The 24,793-nt window shown below is 49.4% G+C and overlaps 2 protein-coding genes across 2 annotated transcripts in view; one reads left to right on the top strand and one right to left on the bottom strand.

Moving 5' to 3' along the window:
• Window positions 1-2,604: 2,604 nt before the first annotated feature.
• FBXO47 (F-box protein 47) lies at window positions 2,605-12,157 on the top strand (the record flags this gene model as incomplete). Its single annotated transcript, XM_084301101.1, has 10 exons — window positions 2,605-2,785; window positions 3,248-3,418; window positions 6,257-6,333; window positions 7,157-7,234; window positions 7,938-8,046; window positions 8,953-9,129; window positions 9,723-9,869; window positions 10,500-10,642; window positions 11,036-11,195; window positions 12,045-12,157. The coding sequence occupies 10 exons, from the start codon at window positions 2,605-2,607 to the stop codon at window positions 12,155-12,157; spliced, it is 1,356 nt and encodes a 451-aa protein (XP_084157227.1).
• Window positions 12,158-18,226: 6,069 nt separating this feature from the next.
• LASP1 (LIM and SH3 protein 1) overlaps window positions 18,227-24,793 on the bottom strand; it is a 28,727-nt gene continuing 22,160 nt past the window's right edge. The window contains exons 4-7 of the mRNA XM_084300946.1: window positions 23,461-23,568; window positions 20,867-21,023; window positions 20,601-20,701; window positions 18,227-20,293 (exon numbers count right to left, since the gene is read on the bottom strand). Of these exons, the coding sequence (XP_084157072.1) occupies window positions 20,120-20,293; window positions 20,601-20,701; window positions 20,867-21,023; window positions 23,461-23,568 (540 nt within the window). The 3' untranslated portion in view covers window positions 18,227-20,119. The remainder of the gene's footprint in view (window positions 20,294-20,600; window positions 20,702-20,866; window positions 21,024-23,460; window positions 23,569-24,793) is intronic.

Here is a 24,793-nt window from a genome sequence, read left to right as displayed (position 1 = left end):
TGGCCTTCTCTATTAACTGGACGTGGGTGTGGAGGTGCAGGTCGCTGTTTTCAGGCAGCTAACCCGCATTTTGGAGGGCAGCACCTGAGAGCGATGCAGGGAGCAGAGGGGAATGCGGCCTAGCGGGGTGCAGGGGGCTTGTCATTTGGCCTAAGGATCCCTCACACAATCTGACACAAAAGCACAGGTAAAAGGCCAAATATGACCCGTTCCATCCACCACTGCCGCCTGAGCAGCCTGGGCTGTGCCAAAAGAATCAGACGTTGGCATTTCCCCTCTGAGGAATTCCCGAAGGGATGAGGCCGAACCAGCAATCCCTCACAACACAGAGATCCCTGTCGCCATCAGCAGCGGGATCTGGGCTCCCTGAACTTTCTCATCACAGTTATTCACGGATCTAGATGTTTATGGGTCTGGTCTGAACTACCAGCTCAGTGTTAGAACCTTCAGCACAAATATAAATAAGTTTCCTGTAAATTGTCCGTGTAGGCCACGGGGTAACAAGTATTTATGTACCCCGTGGCTGTGCTGGGTGCCCTGAGGTTTGTCATTCCTCACTTGAACTTGTAGGTTTTTGTGTGTTTTGACGAGGAAAAACGGAAAATTCCTGTTAATATTTGAAGAGATTCGTTTATGCAGTTTGTGATGAGGAAAGGAAACAGAAATGCTCCAAACCAATCTCCAAAGTAAACAACCTTTTGTAATAAGTGTTTGCCAAATGCTAACACATACTCAGAAAAATACTGATCAGGACAAAAGTGCATCAATTAGCAGGAATTTAGCGACCGCTTAAGGATAAGAAACATTGTATAGAAGATTGGAAGTTGATGCTTTCTGGCTTGTAAACAAATCAGTTTATAGCAACAAATAAGATGACCCTTCCTGGCTAGTGTTATGGGTTCAGCTAGTTAAATATTTAACGTTTACCTTTCAATTTCCAGTCTCGATTAAGCAGTTCTCTAAACAAGTGGTGTCCCAGCAGCAGATGGAGGTGCACAGTCCATTGCACTGTTCTGGCTGAACTCCCTGAGAAATAAAAAACACATTAAGTCAGAGAGGAAGCAAATGGGAGCTTTCAGTAAAGTCTCTAAGCTTTGGCCTATGAAACTTCCTGCTTGTACTCATTTTTATTTACATTAATTTTATCTAGCCCTGCTCTAAGTTACAATAATGGTAGTCAATCCAACTTCAGTCGAGTTGAATAGAAACAGACTGGAATTGGCTGATTACTTCTGAAAACTTCCCTTGTGTTGAAGTATTCCCTCCCCCCTCACACACCATGCAGACCCAAGGCAAGCTTTTCAGAAAACACTTAAAGATGCCATAAATTCTTGTAGTATAGTCCTCTTAAAGACAGTAAGGGAAGCAGAGTAAGAAAGTAACACAGGATTACAATTTATTTCTAAAGTGAGAATCAGAAGTAGGTAGCAGATTTAGCCTATCTTGAACAAAATTTAGTGGTGCCCTGTTTCTATACAGGACTGGTGCTACTTTGCATATTTTACACAAGACCTGGAATTTAAGTTGTTTTGAATCCACAGTTGTATGTATAAAACGTTCACTGACTTTCAGACTGCGCTTTCTTTGCTTTTAAAAGATAAATATTATTACTATTTTTTTTTTCGTATAACTGCGTGTTTATCTATGGGTGATTTCTGGAAAGTTCTTAAAGGATTCTTGAAGGTTACATCAATTTTCTGTCTCTTGCTTAAGTAGCATAAAAGCCAAACGAAACAGTCATTCTAGGAGCAGTCGCATTTGCTCATGAGCAGTGGGAAATTTTAAAGTATAAGCTTCCTTAGCTAACTAGAATAATAACATACCTAAACTAAAAATGCTTCCTCCAAAGTACAACTTTCTAACATTTCAGTGTAAGGAATGCGCTTTATACAGTGCACAAGCACCAGTCAGCCAAACCAGTTTGTGACATGGGTGAGGAAATGCCCCATATTCTTCCAGTTGTCGGTTTAAACAGTGCTTCTATTGTGAATGTGGCGATTTTGTTCAGTGGCATATTAGAGAGGCCTGGCTTGCATGCTTTAGTAATAAATATGAAGGATGTTTGGAACTTGTTTTCTGTAATTTTTGTAAATTTTTAATCTTAGAAACAATGAGGTCTATTCTCCGAGTGTATTTCCCGCTGATAGTAACAGAGATGTTGTAGTGCAGCTTGGACAGATTCCAGTTGTGTTACTACCAGTGCTGCCAGCTCTTGTAATTATACTGCAGCACTCATTCTCTTTGGCATTTTCCCTGAAGCCTCAGCTGCTGGAATCAAAAAATAGTGTGAAAAATCCCAGTTAATTTTTTTAAGATGTACTGAGTCTTATTGTTGTTTGACAACGTGAAGTGTACCTACTCTAGAGACTCAGAAACCAGAAGGTAAATAATAAAAACGTATTTATTGTTCTTTTAAAACTCTTTACTTTTCAGACCTTCATTTGGGGAAAACTTGTGTCACTGAATTTTTTGAGATGATGATGTTGTATCATTTGTATATCACACATGTAGTTGTTATATGAAATTAAGCCATGTTAGGTGCTGCAGGAAAAAGTTTCTCTCTCTATTTTCTCTCCAGAATGAATTGAAGACACTAACAGAACAATGACATCCACTGCAAGGACCAGCTACACCTTGATTCCTAACCAGAAATACAGACGCAGTAACCGTCACTCCAGACAGCACTGCGACATCATGGATACAGATCCCCAATCTCTGTCAACACTTGGATATTTTAAAACATTGCCATTAGAGATATTTCAAATGCTATTGAATTATCTCTCAGGTGAGAATATAATAAGTCCACTAGAAATCTCTCAAATGCTATTGAATTATTTCTCAGGTGAGAATCTAGTAAGAAGGGTATTGTTTCCAATATCTGAAAATTACCATAAAAGTTTTCCATTTAGGAAAATACATTATTATTTTAAATGTTTTACCTTTTAGATAGGAGAGTCATTTTATGTGACTTATTCTCTGAATTTTTATGTATGAAGAACCACATGACCAAAAAATAATTTATAATTGCAGACTATGTGAAGTTCTTTTTGCCCATTATGTGAAAAGTATTCCTTAGATCTATACATTTATAATTTTCACCGTCTGCTGGCAAAGGAGATAAACAGTAACACTTTATTATTGTTATTATTTCTTGACCTATTTCTGAAGTAACATAAAGCTGTTGACTACTAATCAGCATGTTTCTTGCAGTAAAAATTTACATGCATACTGAATTTTGCTTTTTCAGTGAAGGACATCAGCATGCTGTGCATGGTGTCAAAAACCATCAGCAATCGCCTTATTACTTACATCTCAACCCCATCAGGAAACCGAAGGCTGTTACTGCAAGACTTTCATAACATTGAGCTACCTGGCAAGAGAGAAGGATCTTATATATTAGAGCACTACAAATCCCTAGGTGATCCTTTAATGCAAATGGTAACAATTACAGGAGAACCAAACTTGGTTAAAAGGTTTCTTCTGTTATATGCATTGATTGGTAAAATGCTGAGGATATGGCCCAAAACATTTGTGCAGCTCCCTCTAAGATTAAAGTTCCTCCCCCTGTCAAACAGCCTACTCAAATACCATTAAATCGGAGGGGAGTGGTATTGCTTGAAATGACTCCAAAACCTTTTAGTTTTGCAGAAAATAATGTATGTTCTGCCTCATCCATGTTTATTATTTTTTTTCATAGTAAATGGAAAGCAGGGTTTGAGCAGAGGAACTGGATCAGTTCTCAGTAGTAGGTTTTTCCAAATTTAGTTTATTTGGACACCACAACTGGAAACTGCAGCAGAAACCAAGACTCCCAGGCCCCACGCTAGCTAAGGAATTTGGCTGTTCAGACTGCCTTCATGTATCACTTTGGACTAGCTTGCATTCCTCAGTCTGGGAAATGTAGCTGCAGTACTTAAACGCAGTCTAGCTCTAAAATGACCAACAACCATTTCCATCAGAAAACCTGATAGCCTACTGGAGATGTATTGCAGATCACATTCCGCTTCTTAGAAAAGAAGCATGCTCATCATGAAAATGTTATCACAGTTGTCACTGATCAGCATTCCCCTTGGCAGCCATGTATCAGAGTTCAAATGCTGAAATAGGCATGGAGAACACATTCTCCTCTCACTCCTTGCTTATGTGGAAATGCCTGCGCTTTGGCTGTCATGGTATAACTCCTTCTGGACGGAAAGATTCAATTGTTCTCTTTCAGACCTCTTTTGGCACAACATAATAGAAACACAGAGCACAATAGCTTAGGGTTGGTGGTAATGAAGAACACTGTACATCTTCATATTCAAAATTGATTGCTTTCTGCTTTTTACTAATTTTTAAAAGACTGATTCTAACTCATTCAGCCCATCACTCAGAAAAGGAACATTCTTTCTAAAAGGCTGAATTTTTTTTTCACCCACTCACAATAAGCATTAATCAATCAGAAACTAAATTAAACCCTAATTTGATCCATATCAATTAACTGTTATCTAGCTGATTAAAAAACGCTGAGTTTATTTGACAGGGAAATAAAATGGTGCCATGGTTAGATGCAGAATTATAGGTAGAATTATGGTTTGAACTTGACATTAAATAAAGGTATACACAAAGTAGAGGAATACTGTTGCAGTCATTCAGACTATAAAGACATCTTATAAGCAATCCATGTAGGTTTTGGGCTATCTTAAAATAATTTTAGCATTTGTTTTGTTTTTAAAATTAAACCTGATACTTTGAAACTGTTTTTAAAAAAATCTAAGTTGATTCGGTCGTTGTAGTAACCACATATGAAATGATAACTTGTTATTTAAATATAAGTGTGAACCCATCACTGTAGTAGGCCTAGTAATAAAAAACATGACATATTTAGAATATATAGATCATTGGCAATATCTGTCTCATCAGTGGAAGGCTCAAGAAAATGTTTTTCTTAAGAGATCAGTTACAAAATCAATATTTACTTTAAAGCAGGAAAGACTGGACTCAATGGGAAAAAGTCATTCCTGTTCAGAGAGTCTGCACAGAGTCTATGTAATACATAAATCTCACTTAAACTTAGAGGAGTCTGGCTGCACTCTAGCGCATGGTAAAATCTTCCATTACTTGAAATGGGGTCAAAATTTCAGTCATTGTTTAAAATGGACTTGAGTTATAACTGATTGTGGCACTGACCTTCAGCACAGAGGGGATTTTGGTCTATAAAACCAGGGGCAGTACATTTTGCTCAACCCTTTTAACTCAGCATATTTTTTTCCCCAAACTGATGTCTGTATTCCTACTTGCAACGGCATTGTCTTAACAGTTTCAACTGTTCTTCAGGGAGTTCTCTCCAAAGTCTAACCTAGTCAACAGAAAATTGACTTTACTGAGCTTTGGACCATGTCCTAGGCTGATAAATAAATTATGTCTGTCATGGAAGAATGTGAACACACTTCTAAGGAAAGAGTCAATTTAGAACCACGGTAAATGTTTAAAGCACTTTTTGACATTGGAGAAGTCGTGTATTTCTGCAGAGACTGACAGTTCAGGAAGAAAAGTAGCAGCTTTTCTGTGGATTTGTTTGATTAATTAACAAGCTCTCTCTATACATTATCCTGGTAGAAGTTTTTGAAGAGCAAGCTGTTAACCCATTTTTGTAATAGTTTAGAAAAAAAACGCTTTTTAACAAACAGCTGTTCCACACTATAATGAACTCCAGACTTTGACGTCCTAAACACATACCATTTCAGCCCTGTATAGGAAAATAATTTTACCTCTTAGCTATGTTTTACATTAACAGAGTTTAGAATATTTGCTTTTTAGAGCATGTGGTTATGTTGAAAAAATTTTGGAAGCTCAGCTTTCCGTGATGTAAAGGAAAAGCGGATTTCCCTGGGGGACTGTTAAAAGAGGTGCAACAAGCAACATTTATTTCCAACATTTTTAACAGCTGTAACTCTAAAAGCAATATAGTTATTTTAATAGGGATTAGTTGTGACTAATGGGGACTCTAAGACAACATAACAAACAAACAATGCTGTAGGAAGCTTACATACTTCCTGACAGCATTCCTTTTGTCAAAGGTACCCCTGCTACAAAGCATACATCTCTTCTACAAAGCACAGCTTACTGTTACGTGCTACTCTTTTTGCCTCAGCATCTTCTTCTCAGTGGTGAGAAACGCATCACGTGCATGTGATGTGAATGCTTAAGGTAATTCAGAAGTGTACGTGCCGTGTATGTGTACTCATAGTTGTGTGTGTGTTCGTTTTGTTCACAGGATTGTTGCTTAAAAGATGCACACTTCTATTGCCTACAAAAGATAGGCTAAAGTATATACACAAGATACTCTCAGAAGTAAGTTCACATTCCTTTCACTAGAGCTTTGAACTGCCACTTGCATTTCTATAAGGTAATTTTTAGTGGAATTGTCTTTTACTGTCCCTTTGCTGGAGTTTATTAACACAGTATAATGAATTCATTGATTAGAAATCAGTCTCTTAATAATAATAATAATAATAATAAAGCCTAAACCAGCATATTGAACATGAGGCTGTTCTGGGATTTTTTTCTGAGAAGCAATGCTGATTTAAGCAGTTCCTACATCCCCTTCTGCCACTCTATAACAGATCTGTCCCTCTTCCCCCGTCTCAGTTGAGCTCAACAGGTTATTTGTGGTGCTACATGGTGAGTTACATCAGGGAATTGATGGAGGATGAAAATCTGGGGTGGGGAGGAGAGTTGGAGGTGATTCGTTACATCAATCTTAGCCCCAAATCTGCTGTCCCCAAATGTCTCAGCTGGGCTAATAAAAGATCTCACTTCTTCCCCAAAATATTTTCCACCTCATATTCCAAGATCAAATATTAACTTCTCTTCAGTTTGTGGATAACTTGAAATATTGTGGTGGAAGAGCCCAGCTCTGCATAGAAATCTAAGTCTCCTGCAAATAGCATTGCTCTTCTTAGACACCTTTTGGCCACCCATTTGACCCTGGTTTTGAAATTAAAGCTAAGCTCTCACATACGTACTGAACGCGTTGCCTTATAGAACAAGAGAAGGGACTCATTCTGAATGCCCATGATCAGTATTGATGTACACAAGGAGTACTGAGTATCTTCAGTCTCAGGAATTTCCTTATGGTCAGTTACAGTAAGTTACTAATATTCTGTGCTTATAGGTTTCCTGCTTTAAACTTAACGGCTGTCCAAGTCCTTTGCATTGTTTAGGATTACAGTGCTACGGGGTATTTTTACAGGTATGGTATCTTTCTGGAGAGAAGGCAAGTATCACAAATATAAAAGAAAATTAAAGTAGTTTTATAAATTAATTTGTGGTTTTGCAATATATTCAGAAGACTGTTTTAAGGTTTGGGGAGGGGGGAAGGGGTATTTATTCACTCAGTTCTCTGAATTTCCTTTGTGGTTGTTAAAGTTGCTGATTTGACTCTGGAGAATTCCTTGGTCTGGATTTCACTACCAAGCAGTCTGGATTTTGATTAGTGATTTATTATCTAAGAAGACATTGGAGAAGGGGCGCATTTTATTGCACAGCTTCGAATTCACAAACCAAGAGGAGAGATCACTTAGTTTAAAAGTAAAGGATAAGACAATTACTTGTGCCAGGACATTTGTCTTCGTAGCAAATACTATCGTGTACTTTTCCACATAAGATTCAAAAAATAAGATCTTGAGCCTGAATGTGGAACACTGTTAGAGGCTTTTGATTCTTAAGTACGACCTCTGGTACAACGTACAGCACCCCTGTAGCAGATAATGGTTTCCCTACACTCATCAGGGAGATGCTGTGCTGGCAGCCACACTCTAGGTATGCCATCTTGCCTTTCTATTCTTCTGATAAATTGTAGGACAGATTTAATTTATCTAATATGAGAAATTGCATTGTGATCTAAATCTATGGCTCAATCCATCTATTTTCCGCCTTTCTTTTGTAATGTTCAGATCCTAACAGCAGGCTGGGATGAACTGGAGTGTCACCGGGTTTTTAACTTCCTCTGTGAGCTGAGCAATTTACCCCGTAAAGTACAGACAGTTGTCAGCAGCAAACCAGGTAATCATCAAAGCAGACAAAGGTCTTACAAAATCAAACTGCACTGTCATGGAGAAGGCAGAAAATGGAGCTTGATTACTGCAAACAAGATGCATCTAGATTTGAGAACATTTTAGTTCAGCTGAGCCTTTTAATACTGCTCCTTTCCTGACTCATACGTATGTTGTTAGCTCCAGCATTATGCAGAAAGTGGCCCTTTTAAAGTAAATGCTTTGCTTTCATATAGATAAATACATTTTTTTCCCCCACCAGAAGCAAAGCTAAGTGCTTTTGCCTTTGACACATATCCTATAGTGAAGAAAGTTTTCTTGAGATCTTGTGTTTTGTTTTAAATCTTATTATTCCATTATCAAACCAGTGCATAAGTTATATATAGAGAGAACAGCAACATGGACTGGAATGTCTCCTGCTGTACAACACTGCCAGTGAATAAATGGGAAAGCAAAAAAAGATAGAAATGCAGTAAAAAGTTAGGTTTAATATTTCTGAAATACTACAGTGATGTGGCACATGCCTCTCAATAAATTCTTAAGTTAGCTAGCACAGAACCAGGCATTTCTGTGCAACACTTTATACTTGGCCATTCACACACTTCCTCCTATTGCCACTTACTGATGCCATCAAAGAGAAAAGATCAGAGTAACCGAAAAAACACAGCTGAGAGCCCTTGAATGCATACATGAGATGCTGCAGAAAGGTACCAGGGGGTGCATTGACAGAATCTATGGCCTGAATTACTGCAATGTATTCAAAAGAGCCAAACTCAGGAAGTAACAGCTGAGAATTTTATGAACCCCTCAGATGTTCTTGGGCAGCCTTAAGAAATCCCTTCTCTCTCTTCCTATAAAATGTTTATCTGTGTTGTACAAGGCTTAATGGAGCTATATCTACATTCTTTTTCCCCAGGAAGTGCCCGAAAGCTGGAGCTGCGGGTAAGGTTATTCTGTCGTAGTGTCTTGTTGAACCACTGGATTCATCGAAGTGATTCTGCATTTTGGTTGACTCGTATTTTAAAGCCATGGCCAATGGTTAACCAAGCTCGCCTGTTGTATATCATCTTTGGGCCAGTGTCCTCTCTTGACGGTGAGTAGCTTCAGGGATTCATTTTCAAAGTTTGTTCCTTGAGAATGAGATTTCCCTGTAGGATGCAGCATTTCTGAATACCGGACTTTATGCAAATAACCTGTAATTGTATTGCCTAGAAAAAAATACTGCTGGTTAACCAGACCTGACAAATATGTGTGTGCATATATATATGTATGCTTAAGATATATATCCCCTCTGTGTGCACACACACATATATATACACACTCATATACCAAAAAATAAATAAAGTTACAATTCAAGTGAAGAAATGGCACCTCTCTTCCTCTATTCTCCTGCATTTAGGGTAAAGTTAGCTTGAAAGCACCTCAAAGCAGTGTCTGCTTCTCCCAATAAAAGCACCTTTCTCACTTAACTGTTAAACCAGGGTTTCTTTAAATCACTCTGTGTTTCGTGCTGCAACTACTGTCCCTATTAAATGACAGATGGAAAAGAATCTCACTGTCACAAAGGCTGAGTTATGTTACCTGAATTCCCCTCCCCTGACTCTGCTTTAAGGCCCAGTTTAGCACCTTCCTTGCTTAAAAATATTACTTTGTCACTTAATAGCAGTTGTGATTAATATTGCTCAGGACATGTGGTTTGGCAGAAAATGATAGAAGGACCAACAGATGAGACCAGTCTGAAAGGTCTAGCAGATGCAATTAAACTGCTGTATGATACAGAAGCTAGAGAATGGACAGCAGACGATGTTATCAGTCTTGTGGATGAGCTGTCAGGTGTGTTTTTGCCTTTATCATTAATCCATAGGATTATATGCTCATGTCCTCCAAATCTGGCAATAATTGTGTTTCAGACACACGGGTGCCTTGGGAAACTGACTGCAATATTCCTTACAGTAGCTGAGGTGTGACTGGAAAAGTCATTACACTTGGAAGTCAGGCAGTAGCTGGGGAAGAAAGAAACCCAGCACTGGTTGTAAATTCAGGCTTTCCCCATTGTGAAGTATTTTAAGAATCTATGAAGAACCTTAAAATTCAAATCTTTTATAACCATTATGAAGGAAACATTGCCCAGGCTGGGTAAGGCAAACAATATTTGTTCTAATTGAAATTCTACAGAACAATGTTAACGTTTGCACTGAAAGTTTGTTTTGGGTGAGATCATATCACAGAAGCTATTGTGAAGAGCTCTAACTGTAGTGCTAGTAAGAATTGCTTGTGTAACTTCATTGCTCTGTATTTCAGAAAGTACCTCCTCACAAATTCTGGTTAGCTACCAAAGCCAATAATTTATAAATTCACATCTTCCAGAATGGTTTTTAATGGCACTCCTTCCTTTTTAAAAAATAGTAATTTAAAAAAAAAAAAAAGAGAGATTAATAAAATTCTCTCTATTTTATTGCAAAGTTGTTCCCCGGGAGTGGCTCATGGAGAACAATGCTCGGCTTCTTATTCTGAGTGGAAACAACATCTGCTTCACTTTCATGGCCAGCAAAGCTGTGAATGGAAGAGCATTTGAGTTAGCCAGACTTGTGGTCTTCCTGGCTTTGGTGAGTACTACTGAGCAGGGCCTTTTGTCTTTCTACACCCTGATTTGCTTTCTTAGACTTGAAAACTGTGTCGCTATCTATTCATACAAACCATGACTAGTCAAGCAAGAGTCTTCGTTCTCTTTCACCCTCTCCAACACATCTCTGCAAGGTAGCAAGCCTACTCCTGAGGAGAAGTGCCACTAGCAAAAGGCTGAGAAGTTCCTCCATTAGCATGCCAACAATGAAAAACAACCTGCATGTCCTCAAAACAAGCCTTAATTTTCCAGGGCATGCCTGCAACAAATTCAGTCATTCATTAGAATCAATAGTTAATTCTGAGATTTAATCTTGTCTTTTAAATTGTCATACTCATCACAAAGAGCATGTTCTAACATTTCTGGTGTGTGTCAGGTCTGTGAGAAGGATCTGTACTGCATGGACTGGGCAGTAAAAATGATGCAGAAGGTCTGCAAAGTTTTCAGCACTCCAGGGGAGAGAAACAACTTCCTGCAGAGTGTGGAGAACGCCTTTGCTCATATGATCATGGACATGCTACAGGCAGTACTGTCCGGTAAGCCTGCAGGACTTTAGTCAGGAGTTAGCACTGGCCAAGACATCAAGCAACACAGCTGATGTGGCATAACAACCTGCCCTCCATCCCTGTCCTTCCAAGTAGAATGATACTGGAGTGCTTGAAGTTTTTGACATCACATAGCAATCAATCAATTACTGTAATCAGGAAAGGCGTTTGTTTTATCTGCTCTTGTCACCTTAATCACAGTGTGCATCTTTCCAAGGGATGCTAAAAGCATCCCCTGGTGCAGTTTCAAGGCAGGCACTATTTTTAGAAATGAACGTGCAGGCAGCCAGCATGAACACTCACCCACAACTGCTAAAACAGGTAGATACACTTGGGGTGGGGATAAGTTGCAGAGACTCAAACTAAGAGAATCCTACAGCCACAGATGGTGAAACCAACAGTCCTTTAAAAATCCATCCCACCAGAGCACGGGGCCTGAGTCCTTTTGGGCTGCTCTAAACACAGGCTTTGAGCAGCTGCCAGCCAGCCTGTTCAACTCAACGAGCTGCAGTTGCTCCCTGTCCACAGCTTGTCAGCCCTGATAAGAACTCATGACTGATTACGCTGGCAATCTGTACAGCTCAGTTAGGACAGATTTTTGTCTTAATGCACAATTGGTCTTGTCCATCTTTGGACAAACTGATGAAGGAATTTTGGAGAGAGTCTCCTGTGTTATTCCACAGCTGTCCTACCATCAGGTGCAGTAGCTGATGCCTTGTAAATCTAAGCACAAGTTGCTGATTCAGCCTCTGTTTAAAACACTGAAGGAGTAAGATTTAGCTTCAAAGAAGCCATTTAGTTTCACTGACCATTCTTGACTGTTTCTGTTTGTGCTCGTAGGGGATCGTGATGAAGAGGACATCAGCTTTTTGAATTTGTTTCACCTCATAAATGCACAAGCTAACTTCCATAAGGAAATCCTGTACCTGACCATGAGAAGCAACAGCGTTTGATGCTCTGAATTGTACAGACTCTTGCTCTACTCCTGCTGGATGTCTTTTCCCTTTCTTTATTTTATTTTACTTTTTTACGTTTGCATAGCAGTGCCTGGTTATTTCTCTAATTTCTACCCCAGTAAGAGCTGGAGTGACAGCAGGAGAAGCTAGTGGCATACATGTCATAACAGCTGAATGAGCTCATGGAACGTACTGGGGGACTTCTAAGTGTTCAAAGCAGAGTTTCACACGTCAGGCTCCTCTGAGGCTGTGTTCAGACGCGCTGAGGAAGCGGGCTGGGGGCCTTCGGTTTGGGAACATAAACTGCATTCTTTTCCCACTGTGTATGTTTGCATACGCAATAAAAGTAACATGGTTTTCATATTTGATGCACATACACATAATAAAGAATGTTATCTTAGGTCAGAACCAAAAACATTTCGATCTTTTAATTTTGTTTTCTCTTGGGAATCCAAGGAGAAAAAAAAAAGAGACAGACGTAATTAGAGAAGCACAGCTACATTTTTTTCCAGTTTGCCTGGGTCTCTCTCTCACTAACTCTTCCATTCTGTAACAGAAGTGCTCCATAGATTGTACGTTCAGTTTTGGCAGAGAGTTGATTCGTGAAAGCAATTTAACTGTTTTGATTAAGTAGTTTGATTTTTCTTTTCCTTCAAGCTCCAGGTGCCTTTTAACCAATAAAGCGGAAGAAACTTCAAATCCCTCTCCCCGCCTACTGTAGTAACTGAACTGTTAACGTGTATTTGCCTTTCATAGGACCTAGCTAAGCTGAAGACAAGTTAAATAAATACACATAGGCCAAGGTCACCATTTCAGTAAAGTATATAAATGTTTGCTACTTACAAAAACCTTTGATTTTCTGCTATATTGCCTTCAAAACAAGAATACATAATATGTATTAAAACCCACTTAGTTTCCTGTGCATTGCTTACAACATGGTTATTTTCTTCATGTTATCAAATACTCTTCTTCTCCACCTGAACGACTTTCCAGATGTTTTAGCGTTCCTTTAGGACTGGATTTTAGCTGCAGATACCTATGATGAGCTTCTGAAAGCCTGGCTCCAACCGCAGGAAGCAGCTGAAGCGATACCAATTTATCTCTGCTGCCCTCACTTGATTTCGTCAGTAATGAGCTGCCAACAACCCTGTGATGATTTGCTGGGAAGTTTGAACGTTAAAAACTCCTACGACATTTTTTGAATAGACAATTACAGAGAGGATTTGTCTACATTCAGGAGTGGCTACGGGAAGTAAATCTGCTGAGGATCTTTGTGCTGTGCCGGTAGATGGCAGAGGTGAAACCTTTCCCTGAGTGCAGGCGTGCCTGCCAGCAGTTGCTCACAACATCCCTTTTTTCTAGCTGTTTGAAGGTTATGTGGGAGGGCACGCTGCAGTACCACGATTGTGCTGTAGCTACTCACAATTTGTGAAGTGAGCAAAATGCAAGAGTCTTTGTCTGAAACCCTCTCAGTGAACTGAGTGCCCCCAAACTGATCGCTAACGATCTCAAAATCCGAGGGAAAACAGACTTGCAGTGCACGTAGCCAAGAAGCAGCTGAGGCGGAATGCTCCAGCCCAGCTCGTTACCATCCCTCCCCTTGCAAGCAGCACTCGCTACCAATAAATAACCTCAGCAGATGAAATTCGGAATAATGGAGCAGAGCCTTCAGCCGCCGCATCTCCTCGGCCCATTGTGTTTCTCGTGTGTGATGCTGCTCTGCCGTGCAGCGACACAAAGAGCCGCAGGACGGGTGGGGGTTCCCTGTGTCCCTGCTCCTGGGGCCGATAAATTTCAGCCCATCACAAGGAGTGCCATTGTGCGAGCACAGCGATACGGGAAAAGTAAATTCTTTGATTCACTGGCAGCAGGCTGCACAGATGAAATGCCAGCTCTGCCGGCACTAGCTCACTCCTGCAGCAGATCCTCCAGGAATGCGAGTTCTGTGTAGCTGCCAAACATGAATTATTGATGGCTTTATTAGTTATTATTAATCACTGCTCTTTTTCTTACATACACAATAGCTCAGCAAGCGTTTGGCGTTAGCTTCGGATTTCTGCAGCGTTCATACATGCGCCAACGCTTCCACCAGACAAGGACTTTCCTTCCCCACGGATCAAAGCTCAGACCCACCGGAGCAGAGCTTCCCGAACCAGATTTGTCTGAACTGGAAAACGACCCCTGCAGCCTCACCACCTCGTCACCTCCTGCAATTAAACACCGCTGGGCTAAAGGCATCCAGGTGGGGAGCCCCCGGGCCGCACAGCTGGAGCGGTGACAGCGACACTGGAGAACCTGGTGCGTCCTCCTCCGCCGCCGATTTCTAACTGGAGTCAACAGCACCCCGCTGGGATGAGAAGCAAAATTCCCCCTGTGCTGTTGCTGCCCTGGTCAGACTGGGACCGATCCCGACTGCGGCTGGAGCCGTGGACTGGAGGACCAACCGTACCCGCACTGCTCCGGCTGTCCCACGTCTGTCGTGGCCGTCCGTCTGTCCGCAGGCACCTCTCCGGCCCTGCTCAGCCTCACACCTCGCAGAGCAGCTGCTGGTCCCCAGCACCGAGCTGGCTGATGTGGGGCGATCGTTATGCAGAGCTGGCTGGTTCGTAAGGCCCTCCGAGGCGAGCGGAGCGCTCAGAGGAAGAGAAAATTATTGTTCCTGGTTTCACACTCAGCTGAGTTTCCATTCCACGCATTCCTCCTTACTCACTCTCCCTTAATCACTGCAGATGTTGACATCAGATACAGGCTCACGGAGCGGAGCTTAGCGAGAACATGACTTATGTTTGAAGAAATTCCTCCCAGAATATTTCAGGCTTCTGATTTTCGACTATATTTGGTGTGGAGCGAGCAGAAGCCGCTCCAGCATTGCGGGGTGCCTGGGACTGAGGCTGCGGTGCCCAGACCGCCCTGGGAGCCGCAGGCAAAGTCCCCAACCTCGCGTTTCTCTGGGAGTTTTACCAAGAGGAAACCAGCTGGCAGCACCGACCTCATGCAGCGTTCCCGACCCCACAACCCCTCTCCTTTCTGTGGCTCATCCTCCCCAAAGTCTCGCCCACCAGCTCCAGCGCGCCCGTGGGTGCCTGCGCTGGGCCCTGTCCTCTGCCACCCACCCCTGTTGGTGCCGGGGGTGAGGGATGGGGCACTGGCAGCTGTCCCTGCTGGAGGTGTTTCAGGTGTTTATTACTTCCAAGGAAAAAGTGCTCTGGGACAGGCCAGGTCCCCGAAAACCTCATCCTCTAGGAGGCCGACACACACGGCCTACCAAGCGTCTGCGCGTCGTAGATGGCCTGAGGGCAGAGCTCGGTGCGGGGCTTCATAAAAGGACAGGAAAAAATCCTGTGGGTGCCCCGACACCTTCCCAGACCTCCCAAAGCTGGGGAAAATGCAGCTCTGTAATGGTCTTACTGCCCCACCGAGATTTCCATCGGATGAAAAATGTTTCTTTGGTGCACTGAGATGAACGGAGACCTCAGGGAGGTGTGGGGGGCACCCAAGGGAGGCTGAGCCCCCGTGCGGCTGCTCGGGCACCCTCCCGGCTGGGTCAGGGACCCCGATGCCTCCTCTGTGGCTGCCCTCACACCACGATTTTGCCACCTCCTCGTCCTCCCCGCAGGATGCCCGGCACCCCTCCGAGGAGCAGGGTTTGCCCCCCAGGGGCAGTGGGATGCACGTTCCGGCTCAGCACAGACACCACAGGTGCGCTCGCCCCCTCCCGTGTCATTCCTCCTTTTTATTTCATCTCTTTGAATGCTTTCCCCCCCCCCAAAAAAAAAAAAAAAAAAAAAAAGTGATTTCCAAAACAGAACTCAAATCCTGGACCTCGGAAGTGCTCATCCCAAGGGGCTAAGCCACATTGGGGGGGGGGGCAGGACCCTTCGCCTCCCTCCCGGCAGCACCCCTCAGTGGGGCAGCGGGCATGCGGTGTCCCCCCCCCCCCCCCATCTCCCCTCCGTCACCCCCCAGCAGTGCCGACCCCGCGCTGCTCCCTCCTCCGGCGTGGGGAGCCGCTCGCTTGCGAGGGCTGAGGCTTTTCCAGAAGGATCCGAGCGAGCTGAGCCGGGCAGCAGCTGCAGGAGAGAAAGGAGATGCTCGCGTGAGCTGCACCCCGGGACTGGGGGGGCAGCACGAGCGAGCACAGGCAGCAGCAGCCCCCCCCCCACGAGCACAGGGAGCCCCCTGGCTGATTATGGGGGGCACTGGGACCCCCCCAGCTCCTCTACGCTGATGCAACCCGGATAGCTCCTTGCGTCTCCCCAGCGCTGTTCCCTTTCTCCCCCTCGCGGGGACAAAAGCCGCAGGAGGGAAGGGGCCGAGGAGCCCCCGCGGGGCCTTGGAAACCCAACGCCGGTGCCCTGCTGCCAGCACCCAGCAGGGAAAGGCTGCGCTGGGGCCCGGCTGCTGCAGCCAGGCAGGGGGAGCAGGAGCTGACGGCAATAATAAATAAATTATAACCCCCCCCTTCTCCCCCTCAGCCACGTCCCTCCCCAGGAATCAAAGCCTGGCCTGGTGAGTCGCAGACATCTCACCTGCACCGTGGGCTTCTCCCCAGGCTGGTGCCGAGCCCCCTCTCCCCCGGCATCTCTCTAGAGCATGTAGATGATGTAGGAGAGGATCACCAGGCCGACGATGGCGAAAAACATCAGGATGAAAATATCCAGCATGGTGAGCAGGCAGCCGGCAGGGCGGGGGCTGCCGGGGGCTCCCTGCCAGGCGCAGCAGCAGGGGGATGCTCGGCACGGCCGCCACTGCCGCTCGCCCTTCCCCGGCCCCGCTCGGGGTGGAGATGACGCCGAGCTGCCCGAGGTGCTCGCCAGCAGCTGGGGAGGATGAGAAAGGATGAGAAAGGGACGAACGCGCGCGGTCAGATGGGGCTGCAGCCTTGCACGGGTGGAGGAGCGCTCACGCAGCGCGCAGCGGGCTCCCTGGAGGCAGCAGCTGCCTGCAGCAGGGTGGTTTCGCCCCTGCTCGCTGCTGCCCGAACCGCTGCTTCGTTGCTGGGGGTGCCCACAGGAACGTGACCAAAAAGGCCCAGGATTTGGGGGACAGAGCGACGAGGAGCCTCCATCTCCCAGAGCTGATGTCGGTCGCCTGGGACCGCGTTGAGCGCTCAGCTTTTGGAGCCCAGCACCCCCGGGCCAGGAGGCTGTAGCATCCTTGTAGCATCCTTTGCTCTGTGTCCGAACACCCGCGTCGGTGCTGTTTGAAGCGACGTGGCTGTCAGTGAGCAGCAGCAGCAGCCACGGAGCCTTAGTTTTATTCTTTCAGCTAGTGCTGTGGGTGTGCAGAGCATCCTTCACTCACCTTCAAGGGTTTTTTTTCTCCCACCTCCAAGCACCGATGCTGTTCAAAACCCCACCTGGGGAGGATGCAGCCGCTGAGCTGAGCTGTCGCCGGCTGCTCCTGTGCATGGGGCCTGGCGGAGCTGGGGGGGACCCAGTGCCACATCCCCATCCAGGCTCAGCCCTTCCACTCCAGCGGGGGCTTTCCCCTCCGTGGGGAAAGTGCTGGGGCCAGCCTGCAGCCCGCGTGCCTGCAGCTTCCCCAGGAGGGCAGGAGGAGCCCACAGGGGAGCTGTTTGCCCCCAGGTCCGGGCTCTGGGCTGAACCCAAACAGATCCCAGAGCCACGATGTAAGGGGGGCACTCGGCCTCTGATGGCAAGACCCCCAAAAGGGCTGGCATCTCTGCCCCAGGAGGGTTTCTCCCCACTGCCCTGCTTGCAGCTGTGCTTTCCCTGGCAGCAGTAGCCGGGGAATGTCGCCTTTGTGGGTCCCCATTGTGGCTCTGGGTGCTCTCCAGGTGGCATCTGACGGTCCCTGCAATCAGGGAGCCCCCCCAGACACCAAGCACACCCCTGGCCTCAAGAAACTGCACCCAGCGACAGCGGCACCCACCCCAGCCAGGCAGAGACGAGGACCCCGGCACCTGCAGCCCCCAGGCCTCCCCCCCCAAATGTCCTAAGGGGGCAAGAGAATGGGTAGAAAACAGAGAGCAAAGCAACCACAATTAAACTCCGGCACAATCGGCAGGTAAAAATTATACTTTTATTTTTGAGTAAACCAGGAAGGAGAATCAATTGGTCTGTTCCATTTGACAGCTCGCTTAAAAAGGCCAAATCATGTTTTATTCATGGATGCTCAACCCGAGGGGAAGGAGTACACAAGGACAAACCCCAATCAAGCAACGGATCCGGAAGAAAACACGTTCTAAGCTCAGCACCGAGATGCAACCGGGGAAGCAAAGATGGATGAGGTCTATTTTACACATGATGAGAAGCAATTTAGCTTTTAATTTTTTTTTTTTAATCATTTTATTTATTTATTTATTTTAAATACAGGTTTAGGTGCTTTTCAGCTATGAAAAAAGGCAAAAAAGTGCATAAGTTGAGAGAGAAGGCAGAAATCAAGCAGTAAGAGGTTTGTTTCCCATGGCTGGGGGAGAAAGGGGCAGGGCAGGGGCAGGGAGACTTAGGACAATGGTTTCCAGGTAGCATTAAAAAAAGGTCCGTATACCAAAACGGAATCGCCTGTGTTATTATTTGGTCCATTAAAAAACGGTTTATTCACATTGACACTTCCCCCCCCAAAGCTCCCAGACAAGGACGTGATTAAGAACAGGGTGAGCAGGGAGGGACGCGGGCTCCTCCGCTCCCTCTCCCCGACCCTCGGGCTCGCTCGTTTTAGCACCGACCGGGATTCCCATCCCGTTGAACCCACCCCGGCTGCCTCTGGGGTCCCCAAAGGGATGGATGGCAGTGCCAGGAACCCCGGCCACGCTTCTCCTCCCGTCGCAGCCGGCTGGGAAACGAGCCAGGAGCAAGATGCTCGCCTCTCCTGCTGGGGGGCTCTGGCCCCGCTGCGCCCCAAACCCCGTCTCCGGTCACCCCAACCCTGCAACCCGGTGTGCTTTGAGAAAGGGGACCGCAAGCAGGAGGCACGGGGTCCTCTCCCACTCCGTGAGGCCGTCCCCACGGACGTGGCCCCAGACGGAGCCAAGGAATGTCTGAATTTGGCCATTTTGGTCCCTCGGGGCAGGAGCTCCTCGCTCCTCCCTCCCCACGCGCAGGTTTCCAGTTATACCCGTCCCTGCTCAGCCCCGGGACCCCCGCAGCCCAAAGGAGAAGGGGACGGGGATGTGCTTTGAAATTTTGGTCCGTGATGCGATCCCAAGTCAGCGGTGGCCCCAAAAGCCACCACCGCTGGGGACCTGTGAGAGGTGGGGGGCAGTGTGGGGGCTCAGGGTGCCAAATCTCCGCTGAGGGGGGGGGACAGGCACCAGGACGCTCCCCAGCACGGTGGCAGAGGGGGAAGAGCTTCCACGCTCGGCCCAGAAGAAGCACAGGGATGGGGGCTGATCCTGCCACCTCCCCAGACCATCTGCCAGGCGGGTGGGGGGCTCAGGAGGGTCCCAAAAGCCCCGCAGCAGTGAGAGAAAAACAGGAAGGGTCCGACTTGAACCGCAAACGTTCTTCTGGTTCATCCATCCCGGTGTGAGGTGGGGGGATTTGGTCCCAGCAGAGGGTCTGCTGCTCCCTCTGCACCAGCTCCCAGCGACCCGGCTGCTTCCCCCAGCCCTGAACTGCCCGAGCACCGAGGAAGGGGGGTCCCCCGGCTGGCACGGGTGCCCCAGCCCCTCCGGAAGGCTAGAGAAGGGGGGGAGACTGAGGGAGAAGGAAAGCGACGGCCGTTTGGTCTCCTGAGCCCCCACCATCCCCTGCAGACAGTCCCTCAGTCCCGACAGAGCGAGAAGGAAGCTAAAATTGGCAAGAGGAACCAGAGGCGGCTGCAGAAACACAAAAGAAACCGAAATGTCGGCTCCGGCAGGGCACGCTGGAGAAGGGGGTGCTAGGGGGAGAGGGAGAGAGGAAGGGAGGGAGGGAGACGCACACACACACACGCACACACACACACACTGGGGCTGGCAGGGGGGGGCTTGCACGCCCCGTCCCCTCCCGCGGCTCAGATGGCCTCCACGTAGTTGGCGGGGAGCATGCCCGTGTCGCCCGTGCGCTCCACCGTGCCGTACATCCACCCGTCGTCGATCTGCTGCACGTTGATGATGGTGTCGCCGTCCTGGAAGGAGACCTCGTCTTCGTCGGCCGCGTTGTAGTCGTAGACGGCGCGGAAACGCTTCTGTGGGGAGAAGGAGGAGGGTGGGTGGGCACGGGGCTGGCTCCAGGAGGGTCCCACCGAGCACCTCCCCCCCCCCCGGGAGCTGTGCCGGAGCCAGGAGGTCCTCACTGGGCACCAGCGAGGGATGCTGGTGGCAGAAAGAGCCACGGAAAAAGCAAGAACCCGGCACCCACGGGCACTTTCTGAACTGCTCCTCCCCGGCACAGCCTGCGGGCACGGGGAGCAGCTTCCCAGCAGCAACCCCTGACCCTCAGGGGATGGAAAGCGGTGGCGGGGTGGGCGCGGTGGAGCCCTGGGGTGTACTCACCCCCCCTCCAGAAGGAGCGTTGCGCTGCGTGGAGGCTGGTGCCGCGGGCTCCTTGTAGCCGTAGGACTGAGACGACAGCTGCTGCTGCTGCTGCTGGTAGACTGGGAAGGAAGGATTGGAGCCGTCAGCCAGAGCTGTGGCTGGGTGCTGGGCTTCGGGGGGGCACACGAAGCCCCCCAGCGAGGTTGTGCAAGGCTCTAGCGGCCGACAGGGCTGGAGGGGAGCGGAACAGAGCTGCCAACCCTTGGCGGAGCCCTGCGCCCTACCTGGGTTGCTGGGCTGGACGTGATGAGACGGCTGCTGCTGCTGCTCTGCGGGTCTGCGGTAATTGGTGCTTTCCTGGGAGTTCCTGCGCTCCATCTCGGCACCCTCACTGGGGCTGGGGCCCATCCTGCTCCTCTCAAACTCTTCGTGGTACTTTATCTGCAGGGGCAGAAGGGACAGAAGAGGTCAGAGCGCAGCCTGGCCAGCTCTGCAGCGCTGCTCCTGTGCTGGCCTTGGTCCCCCAGTGACTGCAGCAGCTCCCAAAGCTTTTTGGGGCCAAGAGCATCCTTCAGCTGCTCCCAGCTCGCTGCTGTTTGCCTCTGAGGGCAGCACGGCTGGGTCAGCCTGAGCGCAGCGCTCCTCCTCGCCCCGACCAGGACGTGCACCAAGGTCTGAGGAGAGGAGCAGGCGGTCTGAGACCCCCGGAGGCTCCCCCTCTCTGCCCGGAGAAAGGAGCTTTCAGGATCCCCAGGGTGGGATATGTCAAGTTTTCAGGCGTGGGTGAGATTCAGGGCCAGGCTCCCAAGCCCCTACACCGCAGGAGCGTGGAGCTTTAGGAATTTCTCTCCGCACACACCGTGCCAGTTGTGCAAATCCCCAACCCACGGCCAGGTGCAGCCTGTGGCGCTCCTCAGACCTGCTCCCAGGTGGCTCTAACCAAAAACCCCCCAGGCTCTCCCAGTGCAGGAGGCCCAGCAGATCCCACCAGCTGCACCTCACCAAAAAAAAAAAGGAAAGGGTTAACCCACGGGCCTAGGAAACCAATTAATGGCCACGTGTGTTAATGAATACCCTGAATGCACTGCCCTGGAAAGCACCTGGAGCCCATTTGCCTGCTGGTTAAACAGTTACAGAAGGGCACCACGGGCTCCTGGTGCAGGGGGGAGCAAAGCCTGGAGGAGTTGCTCCCTGGGGAAGGGGAACGCTGCAGGGACACCTTTGGGACAGCACCTTCAGAGGCAGGGGCTCAGCCTTTGCACAGCCCCATTTCGAGGTTTCCCGACGTGCAGAGGGTGTCGTAGGGCACCGTGCTGCAGAGACGTTGGTGCTGCTGCCCCTGTGAGCCCTGCTGCTCGCTCACCCTTTGGATTAAAACCCTGCCCGCGGGGCCGGGCTTTGTGCAGGCAGCGGGGCTGTTCCCACGCCTGCGCTAAGTGGGTCACTGCCACCCCAGGCTGGCAGCCAGCAGCCCCTGGGGAAGCAGCTCAGGACGGCTCCGTGGCCGGGAGGGGGCCGAGCAGCCCCCTCGGGGTTCGAAGGGGGGGGTCTGAGGGCAGATAGCACCCTGCAGCTCCCCAGGGAGCGAGCACGGAGCTCGCCAGGGAACTGCACAATGAGATCAAAAGGCGAGGGAATAAACAACCCCCTCCCGCCCCGCCGGGCATTGCTGTGTTTGTGCACGCGTGGGGCTCCTTCGAGCGCGCTCCCTCGTGGGGCGCAGGCACAAAACCTTCCCTCTGTGCCCTGGTGCGAGCCCGGATCCTGCTTCCCCTGGGGGCAGCCAGCAGCTCCCACCATGGCCTTGTCCCCGAGGCAGGCACTTGGTAAGGATGGAGGAGCTCCCCGGGCTGCACCCCAGAGCCGGGGCAAAGGCAGAGCGCACGTCGTGCCCGGGGGGCTGCGGGGAAGGAGGAGGTGGGCTGGGTGCCGGGGCTGGGGGGAGCTCGGTGCCTGCCCCGCTTCCAAGCTCGGTCCCACCGGGTCCTGCTCTGGGCACCGCAGACCCCAAAGGGGGCAGGGAGCTCCTGTGGGGAAACCCAAACCCGAGAGGTTTCTCGTGCTCGGCTGCATCTCCGGGGGCAGGCTTTGAGCGAGGAGCCAGCTCCCAGCCCTGCCTGCTGCTAGGCCGGGTTTTGCAACAGCTCCCGGCGGTTTGATAAGGAACAAACTCGACTTTCACTATCAGGGAAAGGTGAATTAACCCTCGGCACGCTGCTGAAGGCTTCCGAGCTCCCTTGCCGCAACGCCTGCAGTACAGGGCTGAGCTTGGGAAGGGGAGAAGCTCCCAGCCTGAGGCAGCAGCTGCAGGAGCACATCCTCCTCTCCCCATGGCAGCATCCATCCCTCCATCCATCCATGTTCATGTTATCACCTGCCAAAGAACCAGCATCTGGAGGGTGCGGGATGCAGCACAACCTGTGGGGCCAGCTGCCCCCCACCTCGGACACGGGGCTGCTCCTTTCGGAAGGGAGCTGGGTCCCTCGCAGACCCAGGAGGGAGCTCAGCTTCCAGGAGGCCGAGCGAGGACGGAGATGCTGCCCTCAGAAACCCTCCCCCCGTGTCGGCACCAAGGCAGGAGGGTGACAGGAGGGGGACCTGCTGCTCTTTGCCACCAACACGTGAGCAGCCGGGTGGATGCGAAGGGCTTGGTACCTCTTTGGGTACGGCGACAGCCTCAGCCACCAGCTCCAGCCTTCGCAGGATGGAGGAGCTGGGAAATGTGTAAAAGGGATGCACGGAGCCCGGACGAGGCAGGCTTTAAGGTCGACACAGCCCCGTGTGCGTGCGAGCAGCTCCGTGCTCTACCCCCCCCCGTGCAGCTCCCCCCTGGTCTCCTCGGCAGCGGCGCCGGGCACGGAGCTCAGAGGCTACTCACGTTGCTGATCTGATCCTGAGTCTTTTTGATTCTCTGCAGCTCCGGGGTGTCAGCCACCACGCTGAAGCCTTTTCCCTTGTTCTTCTCAAACTCCTCCTTGTAGCGAATCTGGGTGGAACGGAGAAAAAAAAAACAACAGATTTAGCCATGGGGGAAACCCAGCGCACGCAGCAGCTGTGTTCAGCAGGACAGGACCTCACCGTGACCCACGCTCTTCGTGACAAGCAGCAGCTTTCTAGCTGGGCCTCTGGCTTGCTCTGGAGACCCCCTCACGTACCCAGTAAGAGCAAATCGGGGCACTGCCAGGAGCCGAGGCACACCAACAGCTCCCCATGCACCGACTGCTCTGCTTTCTCTTTCAGCAGGGGCCGGGCTGACTTGGATTTACGCCGAATTCCCCCCGTGGCCTCGCAGAGCACAAGTCGCACGGCACGGATCACCTCATCCGTGGCAATCCGCCTGCTTGGGAGCCCCAAGGATTTCGTGAGCTACGCCCATACGAGAGCAGCTCTGTGCCGGGGACGTTCGGCAGCCTCTGGAATAGACCCAGCACGGCTACAGCCGAGGCAGGGTGTGGGGACGGAGGCCAGCAGCACACAAACATCCTCCTTTCTGCCTGCCAGACACTGACGTCAGCATCTCTCCCATCACACCCAGGAGCCGAAAAGTCCCGTTTTTACTTGCTCCCCCCTTTTTTTTATATTTTATATTTATTTTAAACAGCTTTACACATCCTTAGGACCCAGGCTTCCAGCTGTCCTGCGGGACGGAGCCGACGCAGCGCCCCAGCCCCGGGTGTCGCTGCGCCCTCGCCCCACTGCTGCGGAAGCAGAAGCACCTTCTGCGGATGCCCAAACCCAACCGCTGCCTCGATTGCTCTGAAAGGGAAGGAAACGCCGAGCAGCTGCTTGGCCAGCTCCGACCAGCGGCTTTGCTGCCATCCAGCCCCCAGCAGCCGGGTGCTCGGCTCGCCCTGCGCGCCGCGGGTTGTCGCTGGAGCAGAAAGGTCACCTCCGCCTCCGGGGCAGGAGGAACAAACCTCTCGCCACCCGTGCAAGGGGAGCAGAGCAGCCTGGTGCTGTGTGCGTGATGCTGGGCTGAGATGAGGGCGCAGAGCCTGATGGAGAGGGCTGGGAGGGAGCAGAACCGCTGCTCCCCGGGCAAGTGCTGGTCCCAGTAGGGTCAGGCACCGACTGGTGTGTGTGGCCGGCTTCCTGCAAGCCTTCCCGTCCCGCAGGGGGATGGCTGCCTGCCACAGACAGATGGATGGACGGACAGACAGCCGGGAAGCCGGGCTGGCCCCACAAAGGAGTGTGTAGGAGCAGAGCCGAGC

Source organism: Netta rufina, assembly GCF_964035555.1.
Source record: "Netta rufina genome assembly, chromosome: 24".
NCBI classification, from domain to species: domain Eukaryota; kingdom Metazoa; phylum Chordata; class Aves; order Anseriformes; family Anatidae; genus Netta; species Netta rufina.
Note: the sequence above shows the minus strand (reverse complement) of the source record. Positions and strands in the feature narration are given on the sequence as shown.